Below are 19800 nucleotides of genomic sequence, written 5' to 3'. Positions count from 1 at the left end.
ATAATAAACAACATTTATTCATTTATAATACATAACATTCATAATATATAACCTTACAGATGATCAGGTGTTATTTCACTTACATGACCTTAGTTTTATCATCTGAGAGTCATGGGAGGTAGGTATTATATTCTTTACATTCCCTGGGTAAGGATTCTGAGCTCTAGAAAGGTGTGAGAGACTCAGCCAAGATTGCATTGCTAGCACTTGGAGGGACCAGGACTTGCACCCAGACTTTCCGACTTCAGGTTGCATATCCTCGTCACCACTCGTGATGATCTGTCAGCTTACTTGGCGTGAGCATGGGCATCCTGGTGGGGAGGGGGCAAGGTCGTATATTTATTCCATCAGTGTGTGGGCCGGTTAGCCTTGCTGCATTCCAAGGCTGACCAGCACACTCCTATCCCAGCCAGCCATTTTGCGCAAACAAATGTTGGATGGATGACGGAAAATTTGTGACCACTGCTGGAAAAAATAGCTCTTGTTGATGTCTGAGTCATCAGGGTCATCTCTGTGCAAGGACAGCATATTATGTTGAGGGAATAAATCAAGGAGTAAATTGAAAAGGAATTGAGGCATGGATGAAGTTAGAGAGTCGGGGTTCCAGAGACACTGCCCATGTGTTCCCTTTTATCTGGTGATCAGATTCCAAATCATAGAATGCAGACTGTTCCACTGTCTTTACCAAGATGCACTGGCCCTGACCCATGCTCATCCTGTCTGCCTTTCTTCTTGTTCCTTCTCCATTTGGCAAGACCCGAGTTCATGGTTGAGGCATAACCTTACCTTTTCACACCCAGCTGGTCAGCAAGGGGGATGTTTACACCCAGCATCCTCATGATGACCTTACACACCCTTCTCATTCTCCTGGACCTAGTACGTCTGGGTAAGAGAGAACCTAAATGTCCATATGATGCTTCAAGAGGCCATTCCAGGGGTAGGAAGTTCAAGGGTTATCTCTTTAACAGTGTTGGAGTATTTAGAACAATACTGCTGTGGGTTGCTTTCTTTTCTTAGAACTTTGCCCCTCCCATAAGGCTATTGCTATGGTGTGGCTGGCATAGGTATAAGTGATCAGATTTCTTTAGTCACGTATAGCTGAAATCGAGATATACAGAAATGAAAGCTCCTACCTGAGCTTACCCGACTCATAGTAATCCCATAAGACAGAGTAGAACTCCCTGATAGGGTTTCCAAGGCTGTAATCTTTATGGAAGCAGACAGCCGCATCTTTTTCTGGGGAGCAGCTGGTAGGTTTGAACCTCCGACCTTTTGGTTAGTAGCTGAGTCCATAAACATTGTGCCAGCAGGGGTCCTTGAAATGGGGTAAATCTATACTTATTTGTTTATAAAACACTGAAATGATAGACTGTGTTAAAGTTCACAGACAGACACCTAATTGTCAGGCTGTTACACTTGATGTAATGTATTCATTCCCATCTTTGTAGATATACGTGGTAGAGTGTGGATTCAAACCCTTGACCACTATGCTAAGCTGCTTCCCAACTTTTTTTTTTTTTAACCTTAGAGGTAAATGGACATGACTACTGTGACTACTACTAACACTGATTTCTGAGATCTTAACTATGTTCCAGGCACCTTGCCAAGCAATCTATTCAACTCTGTATATTATTTAATTTAATCCTTATAACATTTCCCTAAGAAAGGGATTTAACCATCACTTTACATATGAGGACACTAAGGTACTTAGCACTGTTAAGTATCTTGTTTGATAAGGTCACTCATTAAATAAGAGATATTGTATGGATTCAAACCCTTGACCAGTATGCTAAACTATCTCCCAATTTTTTCAGTCTGTCTCCAACGCAAGGATCTACTCTACAATAATTCTCAAAAACTACATAACTGTAGTTAGTTTTTTCTTTCTTCTTTACAGTTTTATGGTTTTTTAAAAAATTGTGGTAAGTGCATGTGTATAACAAAACATTTGCCTTTTCAACATTGTTTTATGTGTACAGTTCGGTAACGTTAATCATGTTCATCATGTTGTGCAACCATCACCACTATCCGTTTTCAAATTTTTCCATCACTCTTAGCAGAAGGAGCCCTGGTGCCACAGTGTTGAAGAGCTCTGCTGCTAACCAAAAGGTTGGCAGTTCGAATCCACCAGCTGCTCCTTGGAAACCCTATGGAGCAGTTCTACTCTGTCCTGTAGGGTCACTATGCGTTGAAATTGACTTGATGGCAATGGGTTTGGTTTTTTTTTGTTTCTTAACAGAAACTCAGTGTCCCCTTAAGCAATGAGTCACCCTAGAACTGATTGTGGGCCCTGCCATCAAGGAGCCACCTGAGGACTACTTTTGTTGGAAGTTTTCCATCGAGTTCTCCCTGGATACCTGCTCCCTCATCAGTGGGAAGCCAGGGACAGCGATGGCATCTCTCCAGGGGACATCTGGGGTCTGCAGTCAGCTGAACTATTGACAAAGTGTTCAGTGCTCTTTCTAAAAAATCATTGGATGCGAAATGAATGGTGTGCTGCCCTGGTGACCTGTTTCGTGATGTTTTAGAAACAGCAGTTCAGTGGATATATATTTAAAGAAAATGCCAGATTTGTCCCAGAGGATCATGGGATTCTGCATTCATCTTTCCGTGGGATCAATACCCCCTGAGCTAGATGTGACTTATGGGGGAATGAAGACGTTCCCTCTGGTGTCAGTCAGCATGTGAGCACCACCATGTCCATGGAGTATTTTATTTCTGTCATATCATTAAATAAGAAAGAATTATATTGAAAAATAAAGAAGCCCTCCTCTAAGGAGAAGTCACCCTGGTAGGGGTCTATTTTTTGAGGAAGAATTGCATATTGAGTGTGGAAAATTTATCTTTTGGCTGGAGGGGCCGCGTGTTGGCTTTTAGCTGTGGCTATGATTAAAATCCAAACAATCCCAGTTCCTGGCAAATGGAAGAGAGGGTAGTATTTTCTTGTCTGGCTTCCTGATTAGTCCACATGGCACCATCTGCCATGAGCCATCCAGACTGCCAGGGTCTGCCCAATGGAGCTTGTGGGCTGTGGTGTGGAGATGAGCCGGATATTGCCAGGAAGGAAGAAGCCCCAGAGGAGACAGGACAGAGGGAGGGAGCTTCATGTACTCTGGCAGAAGTGTGAGGCTTCAAGTGACCTCAGGAAGGAGGGGTGATAGCCCCACGAAAGAGACAAGGTTAAGTATGCAACTGTCTCTTAGCACGTTTGACTCTGTCATTGTGGGTCTCTGCTGTACCCCCAACCAGGCTTTCCCCCCAGGATCCTCAATAGAAGAACTGCTACTGTTGAGATGCCCCACTGGAAAGGCAGAGTTTGGAGGATGTTTCCAGTAGTAGAGAAGAAGGAGAGGCATTTGTGTATGAGGTTCTGTACAAGCCACCTCCACCTCCATTATTTCATCTAATCCTCAGAACAATCCTGTAAAGAAGATGTTGTTATAACCAGTTTTACAAATGAGGGATTTGAGGCTTGGCCAAGTTAAACAACTGGCCCAAGATCACATGGCTAGTAAATGGTAACTCTGGGAATTAGTGTTATGGTTATTAGCTTTACCACCATCCAGGTTGACTGTTTCCAAAGACTATGTTCTCTCCCTTATTAACTTGGCAACACACCATACTTGCTCAGCGTCTTCTTCCGGAAGCCAGTCTCAAGACGGTGGCTCCTCTGAGAGGAATCACAGAAAAAAAAGGAGAAAGTTACCATCTCAGAGTTCTTGCCATGTTCTAGAGCCTTCATTTACCTATCTCATTTACTTTTCTGTAGCAGTTGATATGATCATGTGATTTTCCTTTTTTATCCTGTTAATATGGTGGATTACGTTGATTAATTTTTAAACACTGAACTAGCCGTCCAGTAGATTCTCACTCATGGTGACCCCGTGTGTGTCAGAGCAGGACTGCCCTCTATAGGGTTTTTAATGGCTATAGTCTTAAGGAAGTAGACCACTTCCATGGCAACGCTGACTATTTGAACCAGGCTTTCCCCCCAGGATCTACCAACCTTTCGGTTAGTAGTCAAGCGCGAACAACTTGCGCCACCTTGAGACCCTTCATTTACTTTAGTGAACCAAAGAGGGTGGTCTTGGCTGCGCACCTGACCCACCATTTCCCACCAGGCCAAGTTTACTTCCCTTACTGAACCAACTGGAAACGTCTTTCAAGACCTGCTTTAGTGTAGCCCGCGCTATTTCAATAGCACGGATTTGAAGAAAATTCAATTTACATTGAGCAGTGCCCTCAGAAGTTTGTGAATATGGTAAAATGGTATTTTTTTCTTTATAGAGAGGACTAGAACTATCTGTCTAGAAACCAGAGCTGGAATATAAGAGGCCTCAGAGATAAAGAATGAATAAGAAAGGAAAGAAGCTTGGGTTCAGAATCCCATGATACAAGTTAGGCAGTGGTAACAGGTATCAGAGAGTAGACATCCACAGCACAGAAACCCTTCAGAAATACCCCAGGGACCATTAGTGTATCTTGAGCAGGCTTTTCTTAATATCCTGCCTGCATGGAACAGACATAATTCAAATAGAGTGGGATATTTCATTTCCTTAAAGAAAGTGATAATTATCTCTGGTGTAATTTGTAAATTTAATTGACTTGGTAAAATATTAACTTGGTGTCGAGGATGGGTTTGGGCTGATCCTGGCACTGTCCTTCTCCCAGGCTTGGCTGTGACCACTTTGCAAGGCTCTGGGAGAAGTCATTAGGCAATAATATTAATAACGTTATTACTATAATAATATTTTTTGCTTCTTTATCATCTCTTTTAATTCACAAAGCATGTTAGCATGTTATTATCACCAATCCTCATAATAACATTGTGAAGGAGTAGGGTCCAGCACGATTCCCCCCATTTTGCAGATGTTAAAATGGAGCTTTGGAGAATTGAGTTACTTGCTGTATTAGTTTCTTCTGGCTGGTGTAACAAACTACTATAATCTTGGTGCCTTCAAACAACAGAAATGCATTCTCTCACAGTTCTGGAGGCTGGAAGTCCGAAATCAAGGTGTCAGCAAGGCCGTGCTCCCTCCAGAGACCCTAGGGGAGAATCCTTCCTTGCCTCTTCTAGCTTCTGGTGACTCTAGGCTTGGTTCCTTGGTTCCAGTCTCTGCCTTGGTCTTCATATGGCCTTTTTCCCTGTGTCCCTGTGTCTCTCATCTCCCTCTCCTTTCTCTTATAAGGACAGTAGCCATTAGATTTAGGCCGGTTTTTAGGGCCCACTCTAAATTCAGGATGATCTCATCCCAAGATACTTAATTGCATCTGCAACGACTCTATTTCTAAATAAGGTCACATCCACAGGTATGAGGGGTTAGGACTGAAACATGTAATTTTGGGGGCCACCATTCAACCCACCATACTCGCCCAAGGTGTCACAGCTGGCTTAACTCAGATCTTCCGTTCATGCCTTTCTTTTTCTACCATGTTATTGTTAGATGCCGTCAAGTCAGTTACAACTCATAGTGACTCTGTGTACAACAGAACGAAACACTGCCTGGTCCTGCGCCATCTTTTCTACCATGGACTGTGGTTATCTCAGGGAGGCCCGTGCGGATTGCTCAGGCCTCAGGGCAGTTTTACCTGCAGTGAGCTGGGCTGCCTTTGCTCATCTAGGTCTTCTCATTTCCCACGCCGGTGCTGGGAGAAGAGAAGAAAACAATCGGGGTGATGACTGGAGGGAAATCAATGTTTTCTAAACACCCAGTCCTGGCCTTGGCTGAGCTGCAAAGTGCCCGTGTGCACATGCCATACGGGCTGAGTTAATCTGCGGGAAGCCCCCAGGGCCCAGCAATTAGGCTCCGGGCTGTCTTGGGGCCAGGGCTGGGTGTTGGTAAACTCTGCCGTGAAGCAGCTGCTGCTGTATTATTCATGGTCCGCCTGCATTATTGATGGCACAGGGGAAGCATGCTTTAGGCTCCGCAAGTCTGCCCCTGAAGCCACAGATGAAGGCTCCTTTGCCACAGACCTGATTTGATGCAAGGAGGGACACAGAAGGGACAGCACCATTAAGAACCAGGGATTGCCCATCTTTGCTTCTTGTCCTCCTCGCGTTTCTTGCCAGGAGATGAAGATGATTGTTCATTTGCTCAGTGGGATACCCAGACTGCCACTGTTTTAAGAAATCAAAATGCTTTCTGGTGTTTGTGTCTTGTTCTCTTGGATGAATGTCTACGGGGGGTGGGGGCGACACCCAAGTTTCCTTTGCTGTTTCCAGAAGACTCTGAATCAGAGGGTGGGACTATCTCTCAAGGTGTATTCCTTGATCAGGTCCTGTAATCAGGACCTTGGAGGAAAAGGACAAAAGACGGAAGGACACAAAAAAGCTTGTTGCTGTGTCCGTGTCTGGCAGCATCCTCGGCACGCCACACGCACCTCCCTTAGTGCCCCCGCCAGCCTCCGGACACTTTGGCACTGTCTGTATTTGGGGGGCCACTGAGATGGTTGGGACGTGCAGCAGTGCAGGGCTCAGACAAGAGGAAGGACTGAAAACACTGGAAGCAACTCAGCCAAGCCCTGACTTCTCTAGTCTTTTCCACCCAGGTGGATAATTTGTATTTTTATACCTACTTAATAATGAATGGCCAAAGCTTGTGAAGTGAGTGGCTGGGGAAAGCTAGGCTGACCTGGTTCTGTTTGCAGATATTCAAGCATCTGGACCCTCGCATACTCTCCAACAGGCCTGCCAGGCTGCTCCTGGCAGCCCTACAACATGAATCCGAAGTGCCCCACTTCATCCGACCTCCCTTTCCCACTCACCCTGGGTGGCTGACTTCACCTGCTTTTGCAATGGAACCTTCCTTATGCTCTCTTCTTGCTGTGAGGGTTAAATGATGTCATGCGTGTAGGGCATTTAGCATTAGTTGGGCACATGGGAATGTCGTGCAAGTGTGATTGTTCCTATTATTTTTGTTACTCCTCTCTCATTTTCTCTTGCCTTTCTTTTTTCTTTTCTGTTCTCTGTCTCATTTTCCAGCCTCAGAGACATCTTGTCCTATCCCCAGGACAAACACCTCCAAGGCTTCTTGACCTCCTCCTTCCCTTTTCTCCTTTAGGACCTTGGTTTCCCCCCACCCCCGCTTTGCCCATCTCCATTCCTAATATGTCTCATTTCTTCCTTTCCACTCATTCCTTCTCTCTGTTTTCAACCAAAGGCACTTCCCTCTCCTGCTAATGCCCTGTCCTCTGAACCTGAAAACTTTGAGGTCATCTTTGACTCTTTGCTTTTCTCACATTGCCAACAAAGCACCAGATACCCTTTGTCTTCCTTTAGGTTTGCTTGGTCTTCCCTTCCCCTCCCTGGTTTTTATCACTGTGCTCCAGACCCTTGTTAACTAAGCAGCAGTTCTTAGATGGTGGCTGTCTTGGATTCACTTGTGTCCTTCAAAACTATGTGTTGGAATCCCAGCCCCTAACCTGGGGATGCAGTCCTGTTTGGGAATAGGATTTTCTTTGTTAGGTTAGTGAGGCCATATCAATGTAGGGTGTGTGTCCTAAACCTAATCACTTCTGAGATAAGGAGCAGCACAGAAACAGAGACAAGGATGCACCAACTTCCTGATCTGGAATGCCAGGGCTAGAGAAGCTGAGAGAGACAAAGGTCTTCCCAGAGTAGACAGAGAGACAGAGAGCCTTCCTCTAGAGCTGGTACACTGAATTTGGACTTCTAGCTTCCTGAAATGTGAGAAAATAAATTTCTGTCCATTAAAGACACCCCCTTGTGGTGTTTCTATTACAACAGCAATAGGACACTAAAACAGCAGCCCAGGGTCTCCTGGAGATCCCCAAGACCCTTCCAGGAGACCATAAGGTTAAAAACATTTTTTTACAATAACACCAAGACGTTATTTGCCTTTTTCATCTCAGTCTCTCCTGATTATCCAGTGGGGTTTTCCGGAGGCCGCATGACATGTGATACCATCATTACTCTGACGACTAAAACAACAACAAAAAAAAACCACACCTATTGCCGTCGAGTTGATTCCGACTCATAGAAACTCTACAGGACAGAGTAGAACTGTCCCGTAGGGCTTCTAAGGCTGTAAATCTTTACAGAAGCAGACTGCCACATCTTTCTCCCACAGAGCGGCTGGTGGGTTCCAACCACCAACCTTTCAGTTCTCAGTGGAGCACTTAACCACTGTACCTCCAGGGCTCTGACTAATGGAAGTTATATTAATGTATTCCTGTATTTTAAAAATTTCTCAGTTTTAATTTATAACATCCGAAATAGTGATAGCTATAACCATATAAATAAAAGCTCCTTGAGGCCTCAATGATTTTTAAGAGTGAAAAGAAGGCCTGAGACCAAAAAGCTTGAGAACTTCAACCCAGGCCTTGTCAGCCTATATGGCACCTATGTGTGAATTAGAAGAAGATTGAATAAGTGTGGTGAAAGTATACACTCCCGATGCACACCTTTCCTGATTTTAAACATGCAGTTTCCCCTTGTTCTGTTCGAATGACTGCCTCTTGGTCTTTCTGTCTTTCAGAAGACCAACAGAGTCATCCTCTTAATGATCTAGAAAGAAAATCATCTTCCATCTTATGACCCAGGCATGCAGACTTATTGGGTGCTCTTTAAGAGTTTTAGATTGATGAATGCTGTCCATCACCCCTCTAATGTGATAATCCCTTTGAGAGGTGTAGTAACTTGCTCCAAGTCACCAGGACAATCTGTGGAAAAGGTGGGCCTTAAACCTGACATTTTCCTTCACCAGGCTGAGCATTCCTTGAGAGCAACAACTGTCTTATTTGTCTGTGTATCAGCAGCGCTTAGCCCAGGGCCAGAAGTGGAATAGGTGCTTATTAAGGATTTCTTGAGTTCATGAAGGAATCAAGATGATCCCTAGATGCACTTTGAGCAAATCTTGGCGCTAGCTAATCATCTATCTCCCTAGGGATAGTAACTCATTCATTAATTTACTATTACATCCAACCATTATATACGCGCCAGGCTCACTTGTAGGTACTGGGGATACAGCCGTGAAACAATGGGCAATGTGTTTGACCTCCTAGAGCTTACTTTCTATTTGGGGAATAGATAATAATCAAACAAACAAATAAATGTTTAAAGTAATGCCAGGTGGTGATGTATGCTAGAAAGAAGAATACAGCAGGATAAGGGACTGGCAGTATTAGGGCAGAGATGGTAGTGGTGGAAGCTTTTTTTAATAGAGGATGGTCAGAGAAGGTGGCATGATACCTTAATGAAGTGAAGGAGCCAGTCTTGCAGATATGTTGGATAAGAGCATTACAGGCAGAGGGGATAGCAGCGAGTCCAAAGGCCTAGAGGTGAAAGCATACAGATCATGCTGGTGAACTTGACAGACAGAAAGGAAGTTAGTGTGGCTGAGGAGGGGTTTGGGGGAGTGAGGCATAAAATGAGGTCCGAGCGGTGATGGGAATTATGCAAATCATGTAGGGCTTTGGTTTTGACTTTCAATGAGATGGGAAGCCTCTGGAGGGTTTGAGAAGAGTCACCCCAAACCGACTTAAAAAAAAGAAGCTGTTTCCCAGGTGAGTTAAGTGGGGTGACTCTTTTTTTTTTTTGTGACTCTTTTTTTTAATGAGTCTGTTAATTTAAAAATTAAATAATATTATGGACTTAGAAGTATTTTTTTTCTTCTTGCAAGACCTTGCTAAATCCCTTCTGTTCTAATTCCTGATGAGCAGGTGGAGGCCACCTTGGCCTCCCTGCCCTGGGAGGGGAGCTGGGCCATCTCCGGTTCAGGGTTTCCTCCCCTTCTCTCCTTGCCCACAGGAGATTGGAACAGAACTTCTTCAACTGCAGCTGTGACATCCGCTGGATGCAGCTGTGGCAGGAGCAGGGGGAGGCCAAGCTCAACAGCCAGAACCTCTACTGCATCAATGCCGACGGCTCTCAGCTGCCCCTCTTTCGCATGAACATCAGCCAGTGTGGTGAGTGGTTGGCTTGGCCCTGCCGGTTCCAGGGAGGCAGCCCTCAGACACCAGGGATGGCACTGCACGTTGGCCTAGAAAGCCAGAACCTTCCTTTCCCCTCTACCCTGCCAGCCTTGAACTCTGCAGTTGGGTGCACACCTGGCCCACCTTTTACCTCCTTGGTCATTCTTGTCTCTTTGCGAGCCAACCATGGAAAGATTTCAGGACTGCAGAAAGGAGCTAAACGTGCTCCTTCTCATCAGACCAGATTCCCTTTCTCTGTGTGCTCCCTGCCAACCAGACCTAAAGTGTTGTTGTATGCTATTGAATGGATTCTGACTCATAGCGATCCCATGTAACGGGGTATAACTGTCCCATAGCATTTCCCAGGCTGTAAATCTTTACAGGAGCAGATTGCCAGGTCTTTTCTTCATGGAGCCACTGGTGGGTTTGAACCACTGACCTTTTAGTTAGCAGCCGAGTGCTTAGCCATTGTACCACCAGGGCTCCTTCAGACCTGAAATAGTGTATCTCAAAGTGTAGTCTTTGGACACCTGTATCAGAAGCATCTAAGGTGCTTTTCAAAAAACAGATTCCTAGGCCCAACCATAGACTTACTAAACCAAAATCTCTGAGGATGAATCCTGGAAATCTGAATTTCTGACAAGCTCTCCATAGGCATCTGAAGCACACCAACTTTTGAGAATCAGTGCCCAAAGTGAATGATGCCATTGGTTTAATGGCTGGAACTACATTCCTTGAGCAGCTGCCCCCATCCCACTCCCACCCTCTGCCATGTAAGATACCTCAACTGCATGAACTTATATTCTGAGTGCTGACATCCCCTGAGGAGGTGGTGTGAAGCTTCTGTGGCTTGAGGGCCTTCTAGGAGCTCAAGCAGGTTGTGCTGGAGTTGTTATTGAGCAAGGCAAGAAGTGCTGCCATCAGCCCATGGCCGGAGCTCCTTTGGTAGTAAGCTTTTGCCTGTCTTTTCACCTGCCTTGTCCCCCTTCCCCCCAGACCTTCCTGAGATCAGTGTTAGCCATGTCAACCTGACTGTACGAGAGGGTGACAACGCTGTCATCACTTGCAATGGCTCTGGGTCACCTCTGCCTGATGTGGACTGGATAGTTACCGGGCTGCAGTCTATCAACACCCACCAGGTAGGCATTGCAGGCTCAAGCCCCATCCAGCAGACTGGGGAACCATCACTTCTTAGTCTTAATGAGCTAGAACAGAAACAGAAGCAAGAAATATGAGAATAAGGGAGACGAAGAGGGAAAATGTGCGGTTCTGTCTATACAGGAAGAAACACATAGACTTGAATTCCATCCAGCTGCATTACTTTCTAGCCATCTTGAACTTCCACATGCTACTAAACTTCTCTGTACCTTAGTTTACTCATCTGCAAAATGGGCATAATGATAGCATTCACCTCATAGGGTTCATGTGAGGACTATCAGGGATTTTGAATACAAAGATTATGGCACTTGGTTACTGCCGTTTTTATTACATGTTGTTAAAATTGTGCAGTCACTAGAAAGGCCTCCTTCACCTTCTGCTCAGCTTTCCTTTTGATTGGTGAAGGTGTTTTGGGGTTAGGTGGAGTGAGCTGCTTTTGTAGAAACTGTTTAACTGTTGTCCTTTTATTGGGGTTTTCAGACAAATCTGAACTGGACCAACGTGCATGCCATCAATCTGACGCTGGTCAACGTGACAAGTGAGGACAATGGCTTCACCCTGACCTGCATTGCTGAGAATGTGGTGGGCATGAGCAATGCCAGCGTTGCCCTCACCGTCTACTGTAAGTGAACACCACTGTGGAGGATTGCTTTGTGCCCCTGGGACGCTGAGGCAGGAGGCTGGGGAGGAGGACAGAGGTGTTATTAGGGTTGAGCTAGAGTGGTGGGCCTGGCTACCAAAAGGGGCAAAAAGACTGTTGTAGGGCAAGACTGACCAATGGCTCCTTGGATAGTAACCTAGGTAGACACCAGGGGTGTCTCTGAAATGATGTTGTACCCTCAACTCAACTACATCTTCAGGACACTCCTAAGTTGGCCCAATTCTGCCTTGTGTTAAATCCCTAAAGATCCTAAGCGGGAGCCATCCGGCTAAGGTGGATCCAGGAAGCTTGGGTGAAGACATCCATCTCTTCCCTTGTGTTGGGGTGGCAGTGTGGGGACTTCTGATTCCCTTAGGGCTCTTAAGAGCTGGGTGGGGAAGAATGGGATTTTCATCCTGATTCCTGGAAGGCTGCTCCAGGGCATGGGAGACTCTGTGTCCTGGGCTTCAGGGGGCCTCTCCCCTGTAGACCCCCCGCGTGTGGTGAGCCTGGAGGAGCCCGAACTGCGCCTGGAGCATTGCATTGAGTTCGTGGTGCGTGGGAACCCCCCACCGACGCTGCACTGGCTGCACAATGGGCAGCCGTTGCGGGAGTCCAAGATCATCCACGTGGAGTACTACCAGGAGGGAGAGGTCTCCGAGGGCTGCCTGCTCTTCAACAAGCCCACCCACTACAACAACGGCAACTACACCCTCATCGCCAAAAACCCACTGGGCACAGCCAACCAGACCATCAACGGCCACTTCCTCAAGGAGCCCTTTCCAGGTGAGGGCGCTGCAGCCAGCTCTGGGGTGCATTGACTCCTTCCGCAAGGCTGCAGGGGACGGGGTGGAGTAGCTTGAGGGGAGAAACAGCATCATCATGAATACTGTTATCGTGGGTAACCAAACACACTGGAATACGCTCAGCCACCGTCAGTATGCTCTGTGCAGTAGGATAAAGTCTGTTTTCCAATAGCTGTCACAGTAAAAGCCAGGAGTCCTCAGAAATGCACAGGACATACTATGTGATGGCAGAGAAAGGAAGCACTTTGTAGTTGTACAATCATGGTGCAGAATCTTGACCCAAACCTTTCCTTGTTGGGAGACCTTGGCTGATAGTTTGCTTTTTTGAGCCTCAATTTTCTCATCTGTGAAATGGCCTAATTGCCCTTCTCCCATAAGAGTCTGTAGCTTTTAAATGAGTTAAGTTATATAAAGCACATATTGCAGGATGTGGCACATACTGATGGTTCCATAACTTTCAATTTGTAAGAGATTTCAGAAACTGTCCAGTTCAATCCCACATTTAACAGATGAATAACCTGAACCTTGTTATATGTGCTGGTTAATGGCAAAGCTTGACTAAGACCTCGGCCTCTAGGTGTGTGACTCCTTGCCTTACTCATTCCTGGTGGTGAGACAGTGGGGGAGACCCAATGTCGTCAGCCTGCGATGGTGCTGATGCCAAGTGGACCAGGGGCAAGAATTGAAGCAATTAAAGAGCTTTGTTTGAACGAATATTTGGGACATGATTCTGTCTTTCTCTGTTTGAACTAGAACACTCCCAAACACCTCCCAGAAGTTGGAGAAGAAAACCCCAAAAAAGTTTATTTAAAGTGGTTGCAGAATTTCTTGGTGGGTTCAGCAATTGATGAGTTTCTGTCCAAGAAACTCTGTATCTTTGATGACCTTGGTGCTTTCTGACGAGGAATAGACTGGGTGCCCTCTTGATCTTCAATCCCCAGAAACCAGGAGTCTAAAGAGATAAAGGGAAACATAAAGTCTGGTATCACACATGCGTGCATGTGCACGCGCACGTGCACACACACACACGGAGGCCACAAGAGCTAGCATTACGCATCATCTGCTGATGTGAAGGTGACTTCAGAGCCTACAGATAATGGGGGGGGGGTGGAGGGAGTAGGGGACTGGTGGCAGCTCCCAGAGGCCTTATTTATCTTAGTGCAGGGGGACTTGAACCAGAGGCCCCAGGAGTGAAGATCTAGAAAAGCGAGTTTGCCTGTGAAGCTAATTCTTGCCACTAAGATCCAGAGGATAATGCAGCCAGTTCTTAGGAGAGAGTGTGACCATGTGGGTGTTTGAGACCCTGGCAATTCTATATGGTCACACAGTTCCAACAGCATCCCCAGTATGCCCGACAAAGACCTCAGGACCTTCCCACCGTGGGCTATTTTGGGAGCTAGCAGAGTTGTGGCCCACACTGTGGAAGCAGCTGCATGTAGATGCAAAGATACTTTGCTCTCATGAGTCACAAAGTCAGGGAAGGCCTGTTGACATAAGGGCTGGGCTGGCCCTTTGCCCTGCCTGTGCCCATCTGCAGATTAGAGAATGAATTCTGTTTTCAGAGAGGAGAGTCTACATTCTCCAGCACGTGAAGAATAAACCACCTGAAGCAATGTTTCTGCTTCCAAAGGGAAACTCCTGGGATGTGGAGAGAGCAGGGAGCCATAGAATGCACAAGAGGAAGGGCGAGCCACTCCGGGCTCCTCCCCTTCAGAGGGTGTCATGGGCAGCAAGAACAGTGGAGATGGTGTGGTGGACACAGCCTTTTCCTTGCCCCCCCTCCTCTTGGGAGGGAAGCACTTCTCTGCATCCTTCCAGCCATGTGGATGCCTCCTGTCCTCCTGAAACACAGCAGCCCATTGCAATAGTCCCTGGGTACCCTGTTACCACTTAGTTGATTGTCAGCTCCCCTTAGGCCAGTAGACCCCAGACCAGCAGTATCAGCGTCACCTGGCAATGTGTTAAAACTCAAATTCTCCAGCCCTACCCCACATGTGCCAGTTGCCATTGAGTCAACTCCAACTCATGGAGACCCCTTGTGTATCAGAGTAGAACTGTGTTCCAAAGGGTTTCCAAGGGTTGATTTTTCAGAAATAGATCACCAGGCTTTCTTCTGAGGTGCCTGTGGATAGACTTGAACTTACAGCGTTTCCATTAGTATCCCCAGATCTACTGAGTCAGAACTCAGGAGCAGGGCTCAGCAGTCCGTGTTTTGCTTACTGTGTCCTAGCTTCTTGTTTTGTTTTGATATGCCCAAATAGACTGCTCATATGAGCTAGTTTGATTATTGGCAACTTTGAAGCTCCAATGTCCTGTCACCAGGTGGTTAGATCTGTTACTAGGTATGTTAGCTCAGGAGTCCGCCCACTCCTCCTGTATGGATTCAGCTTAGGTGCCCAGGTAGATAGCCACCAAGCGTGTGGGGTAGGCTGTCACTTACAGTCCTAGACAGGCATGGGTGATTGGTGTAGGCACAGGCATCTGGCTGCAGCAGGGGGACACAGTCTGAGCCAGGCAGGGGGCTGACGGCCACCCCCGACTGTCCAGGAGGAAGGCATGTCCCTGTTCGCTAGAGCGCATAGGTAGGTGTGTTTTGCAGCCAGACTATGAGCACCTAATGCTGTTGGCTGTAAGGACTGGGGGGCACCTCTCATTCATGGGCACTTATCACACGTGGCTAAGTGGCATGGGTGGAGCCACCAGTTCTCAAGCCCCTGATGTGGGTAGATGAAGACGCTGCTTAATGGGCAGAGCATTGTCAAATGTCAAGAACCTGCCACTTCACAGCTGAAACAGTTGAAGTTAGACTTCCGTATATACCCTGTTGTACTGTGGTAATGAGGGCCTACGCTGTTGAAATGGGCCCACACAAGTCTATGCAGGGGGAAAGGCACTCAAAGTCCGTGGATCCCTTATGCCTGTGCCTAGGCAAAGGAGCTGTGCCTACCCTGGGTTCCTGGCTTAGGGGAGCCGGCAGTTTATTTTTACCCCTTTTTGTTACTTAGTTCACTCTCCAAGGCAGGGAGAATGGCTCTGGGAGTGTGATGTATCCTACTTTCGGCCCAGGGGACTCAGCAATTGCTGAAGCTGATTTGGGACCCAGTGCAGAGCAGGGAGCGGGGAGGTAAATGGAAGAGAGGTTTTCCTCTAAGGGGGGTGATTTTGATCTGTATGGTAGGCTGTACGCAAGTACTTATCTTTCGCTGTTCCAGGGCTGCTTCTCACTGGTTCTGGGTGGCCGTGTAGACTCTCAGCGGCTGGATCTCTCCCTGTGCGGAGTACGCCTCCTGAGCACGGCTGCTTGCCTGCCTCACGGCTCACCCCCGAGCTGCTCAGGCCTGAAGGGCTCAGGCTCTCGCTGGGTCAGGTCTGGCACCTCCTCGCTGCTTCCGAACCGTCTCTCACTCCCCCTGCCACTCAGTCTGGTTCCTCAACTCTGACTTTGATGTCCAGGGTTCCCAGATTGCCATATATAATGGATTCACTTGTTTTTTGGGGTCTTTGTTGTAAGAGGGTCTACCGGAAGCATCTGACTACTCTGCCATTTTGGCCCTGCCTCCAGCAGTCCGTGTTTTGACAAGCCCTCCAGTGACTCTGCAGCTTGCTCAAGTTTGCGAGCCTTGGGTCTGGTGTTTGTGTGGAATCTGGCCCCAGGAGGAGGGGAGGATGGGGTTACAGAGAGCTTGAAGGGAAGCAGTTCCTCCGAGTTCACGTCCTCAGCCCATGCCAACCCTGCCAGGGCCACCCTGGGCAGAGGTTGGCTTGTTTTATGAGCTCGATGTTAAAGGAATCAATGGTGATGAAAAGGAAGTGACGGGGAAAAGATGGACTGGTTGTGTCAAGTGTCAAAACATCTAAATGCTCAGGAGAATAAATTATTTTGGGGAGCAGAACCATGATATGTCATAAACCCTCTGAACTAAACCTCATACCTGCTAAGCCCTGGACACAGAGCTGGTGTGTGGATATCTGCTCTTCTCTTTTGATGTGAGACTGGAAACATCATATTTATCATGTGTACCTCTCCCATGTCCCAGGCAGCAGAGCATACAGGTTAAGAGCAAGGGCTCTGAAATCAGCCAGTCTGGATGCAAATCCCATCCTTGGCCTTACCAGATAGGTGGCCTGGGCTCAAAAAAGGGGCCTAGTACATGGCAGGCATTCATTGAAGGATAATCACTACACTATGCCTCCATTTATTCATCTGTGAAATGGGAATGATAGCCATAGCTCCTATCAAAAGTTGCCATAAGGATTACATGAAGTAATGTACACCAAGTGCTTAGCACTGTGCCTGGACAGAGGAAAGACTTAAGAGCTGTTGGTTATAGTCAGGATTCTCAGGATGGAGAGAAGAGATTGAGTTCAGGAGTTCTAGAAGTGGGAGCCATTCTCTGGTTAAGCTATCTATTGGGTGGTCTGCAGGTAGTCTGTTGTTGTTATCTGCCATCAGGTTGGCCCCTGCCTCATGATGACCCCATACACAAAAGGGGATTGCATTGTTGTGATGCATAGGGCTTTCATTGGCTAATTTTCAAAAGGAGATTACCAGGCCTTTCTTCCTAGTCTGTTTTAGTCTGGAATCTCTGCTGTAACCTGTTCAGCCTCATAGCAGCACTCAAGCCTCCACTGACAGATGGATGTGGCTGTGGGTAAGGTGCATTGGCTGGAAATCCAACCCATGTCTCCCACTTTCAAGGTGAGATTTCTACCACTCAACCACCGATACCCACCAAGGCAGTCTAGGGCAGTGGTTATGGAGCCAGGTTGCCAGCGTTTAAACTCTCAATTGTTTATCAGCCCTGGGACTTCAGGCAAATTACTTAGCCCTCCACTTCTGTCTCATAAGTTTGTGGTGAGGATTAAGTGAGCTAATCCATATAAAGTGTTTACAACAGTGCTGGGCGTATAGTAAGCAAGGAATTACTGTTTGTTTTTGTTGTTTTTAATTTAATTAATTTTTTAAGAACACAAAAGGGCAATGGAAGGATTTCAGTGTTTTGGGGAGGAACAGGGATTTGAGGGCGAAGTTCTCCTTTTGTGATTGTTCATGGGCCCAAGAACCAGTGGCAGAAGTTTGAGTAGAATGAATATATTCAGTGGTACAATCTGCAAATACAGAGACTTCCATCAGTAAGGATTTTCTCAGAGTAGGAGATCAAAAGGAACAGTGTTCTAGAAAAGCTTTCTGTAAACTGCACATGCTGTACGGATGTTGCCGTTTCCTTCTGCGTTTCTTGAGAAGCAACCTTCAACATGGGATTCAGCCTTAGTATAGGAGGTCCCTGGAAAGACTGGTTGGAAAAATCCATTCTAGAAGCAAGAAGCTGAATCCTCTTTGGTGTTCCAGGTCCTTAGAGGAGCCGTGAGAAGGGATGTGGGCGTAGGATTGGGAAGCCATGAGGAATTAGGGATCAGAGTGGATCAGGAAGTGAGGAGCAAGGAGAGCCAGGAGTCATGTCAGGTGGGAGCTGGAGCCCAAAGCCACGGTCTGGGAGTGATTGTGAAGGTGGGGAATCCTTCGAGGATGATGTGATGGAAGGAGAATGTTGCCAAGGAGTGTGTATGTGGGTGTATGTGTGTCGGTGTGCACTTGAGTGTGCAGTGCAAAAAATAAGCACCCTTGACAGAATATTTAGGAAAGAGTGAGTGGCCATATTTCTTGACTTCTCTTTTTTCCAGATGGCCAGGAAGTGCTTTCATTATGATTTCTATGACAGCAGAAACCAGAATTCCCTCAAGGTCCTGGGTAAAAAAGAGAAAAAAATGGGGAAACCACTGCCCAGTGCCCTCAGCTTTGTGAAGATTGTTTCCTTCCCCTAAAAGCCTTCTTGAGACTAGAAAGTGGCCCCAACCTCCTGGGGCTGGGGAAAAAGAGGCGGCCATTTAATTTCTCCCCGTGCTTGACCAACCAGCCCCTGGAGGTGGGGGGAGTGAAATAAGGTTCTGTGTGGGACAGGAATGCACGCTAATGCCTGGTGCTGTCCCCTTCCTCCCTCCTCACACCCAAAGCCAGGTCTTCTCTTGCTGTCGCTTCTTGGTTCTTCTCTGTCTGGGCACAAGTTGCCTCTCTCCTCCCTCCTCTGGACCCCACTGGCTTTTCCCACAAGGCTATTTCCTGAGGAGCTTTATGTCTGGGACTGTCGGAGACATGTGCATTGCCTTCATTGCAAACGCAGTTTGTAGTCCGGTGGTAGCTTGGCGTATCGGACCAATCCTCCCCGTCTACCAGTGGGGGTCAGAGGTGAGGGCCACCTCTGGGTACTATCCTGTTTCAGTGTGAAAGTCTGAGCCCCTCTTCTACCCCCACAGGTTATAGAGGAGCGAGGTATCCCCCCATTTCAAGGCTCATGTGCTTTCTGGATGTATAAGTGTTCCCAGGCACCGGCAGAGGAGTTAAGCATTCATGGGCTGATTGGGAGATTACACGGTTCACAGACTCGGCCCAAACAGTTGGCTGATGTAAGGATATTCTCTAATAAATGGGAGCCTTATGAAAAGTATGCACATTAGTGTAAACCCTGAGGTGATCTGGCACCTCTCTTAGGCTCTGAGGCCAAGGCTAGAGGCCCCCTCTACTTGTCCTTACCCCTAAACCAGGCATTTGGTCACCTGCAGTTTGGAAGAGGGTAGTGGCATGAAGAGCATGCTCAGGAATTCGGAGAAAGTTCTACTGCTGTCCCCCAAAACAACACAAAGCAAACAACAATCAAACCATGGTGTATTTCCTGTAAACGGGGCTTTGTCTGAAGGACTCCCTCTTCCACAGAAAGCATCATGTTTCCCACGGATAGTTAGAGAAGACCATTTGCTGGCTCATACTTGATAGAGCTGTGATGACAATGACTATGAGGCCGTAGCCAAGGGCCTGGTGTGTAGGAGACCCTTGATGAATGCATGGATGAATAAACAAGTGAATTGTTCTTATTTTTCAGGATGTGGTAGACTTACAGCAGAAGGAGGTGTAGTATATAGTACAGTGGTTCTCGAAGTGTGGTCCCTGGACCCACAGCATCAGCATCACCTGGGAACTTGCTAGAAATGCAAATTCTTGAGACCCACCCCAGACCTACTGAATCAGAAACTCTGGTGATGAGGACCAGCAATCTGGGTTTCTTTTTGTTCAATTTTTAAAGATGTTTAACTTCTCATTTTGAAATAGTTTGAGATTTACAAGAACTTCTCTATACCTTTCACCCACTTCCTCAAAGGCTAACATCTTACGTAACCACAGTGCAATGACCCAAACCAGGACATTAACAT

General features: G+C 46.9%; 1 protein-coding gene across 8 annotated transcripts in view; it reads left to right on the top strand.

Moving 5' to 3' along the window:
• Nucleotides 1–19800, top strand: part of NTRK3 (neurotrophic receptor tyrosine kinase 3) — a 469571-nt gene that overhangs the window by 140024 nt on the left and 309747 nt on the right. For all 8 annotated transcript variants that reach the window (XM_023725922.1, XM_023725924.1, XM_023725923.1 and 5 more), the window contains 4 exons: nt 9770–9927; nt 10930–11072; nt 11572–11713; nt 12221–12517. In XM_023725922.1, the coding sequence (XP_023581690.1) occupies nt 9770–9927; nt 10930–11072; nt 11572–11713; nt 12221–12517 (740 nt within the window). The remainder of the gene's footprint in view (nt 1–9769; nt 9928–10929; nt 11073–11571; nt 11714–12220; nt 12518–19800) is intronic.

The sequence above is a fragment of the Trichechus manatus genome, unplaced genomic scaffold (genome assembly GCF_000243295.1).
Source record: "Trichechus manatus latirostris isolate Lorelei unplaced genomic scaffold, TriManLat1.0 scaffold00009, whole genome shotgun sequence".
In the NCBI taxonomy this organism is placed as follows: Eukaryota; Metazoa; Chordata; class Mammalia; order Sirenia; family Trichechidae; genus Trichechus; species Trichechus manatus.
This window is presented reverse-complemented; position numbering and strand designations above follow the sequence as displayed.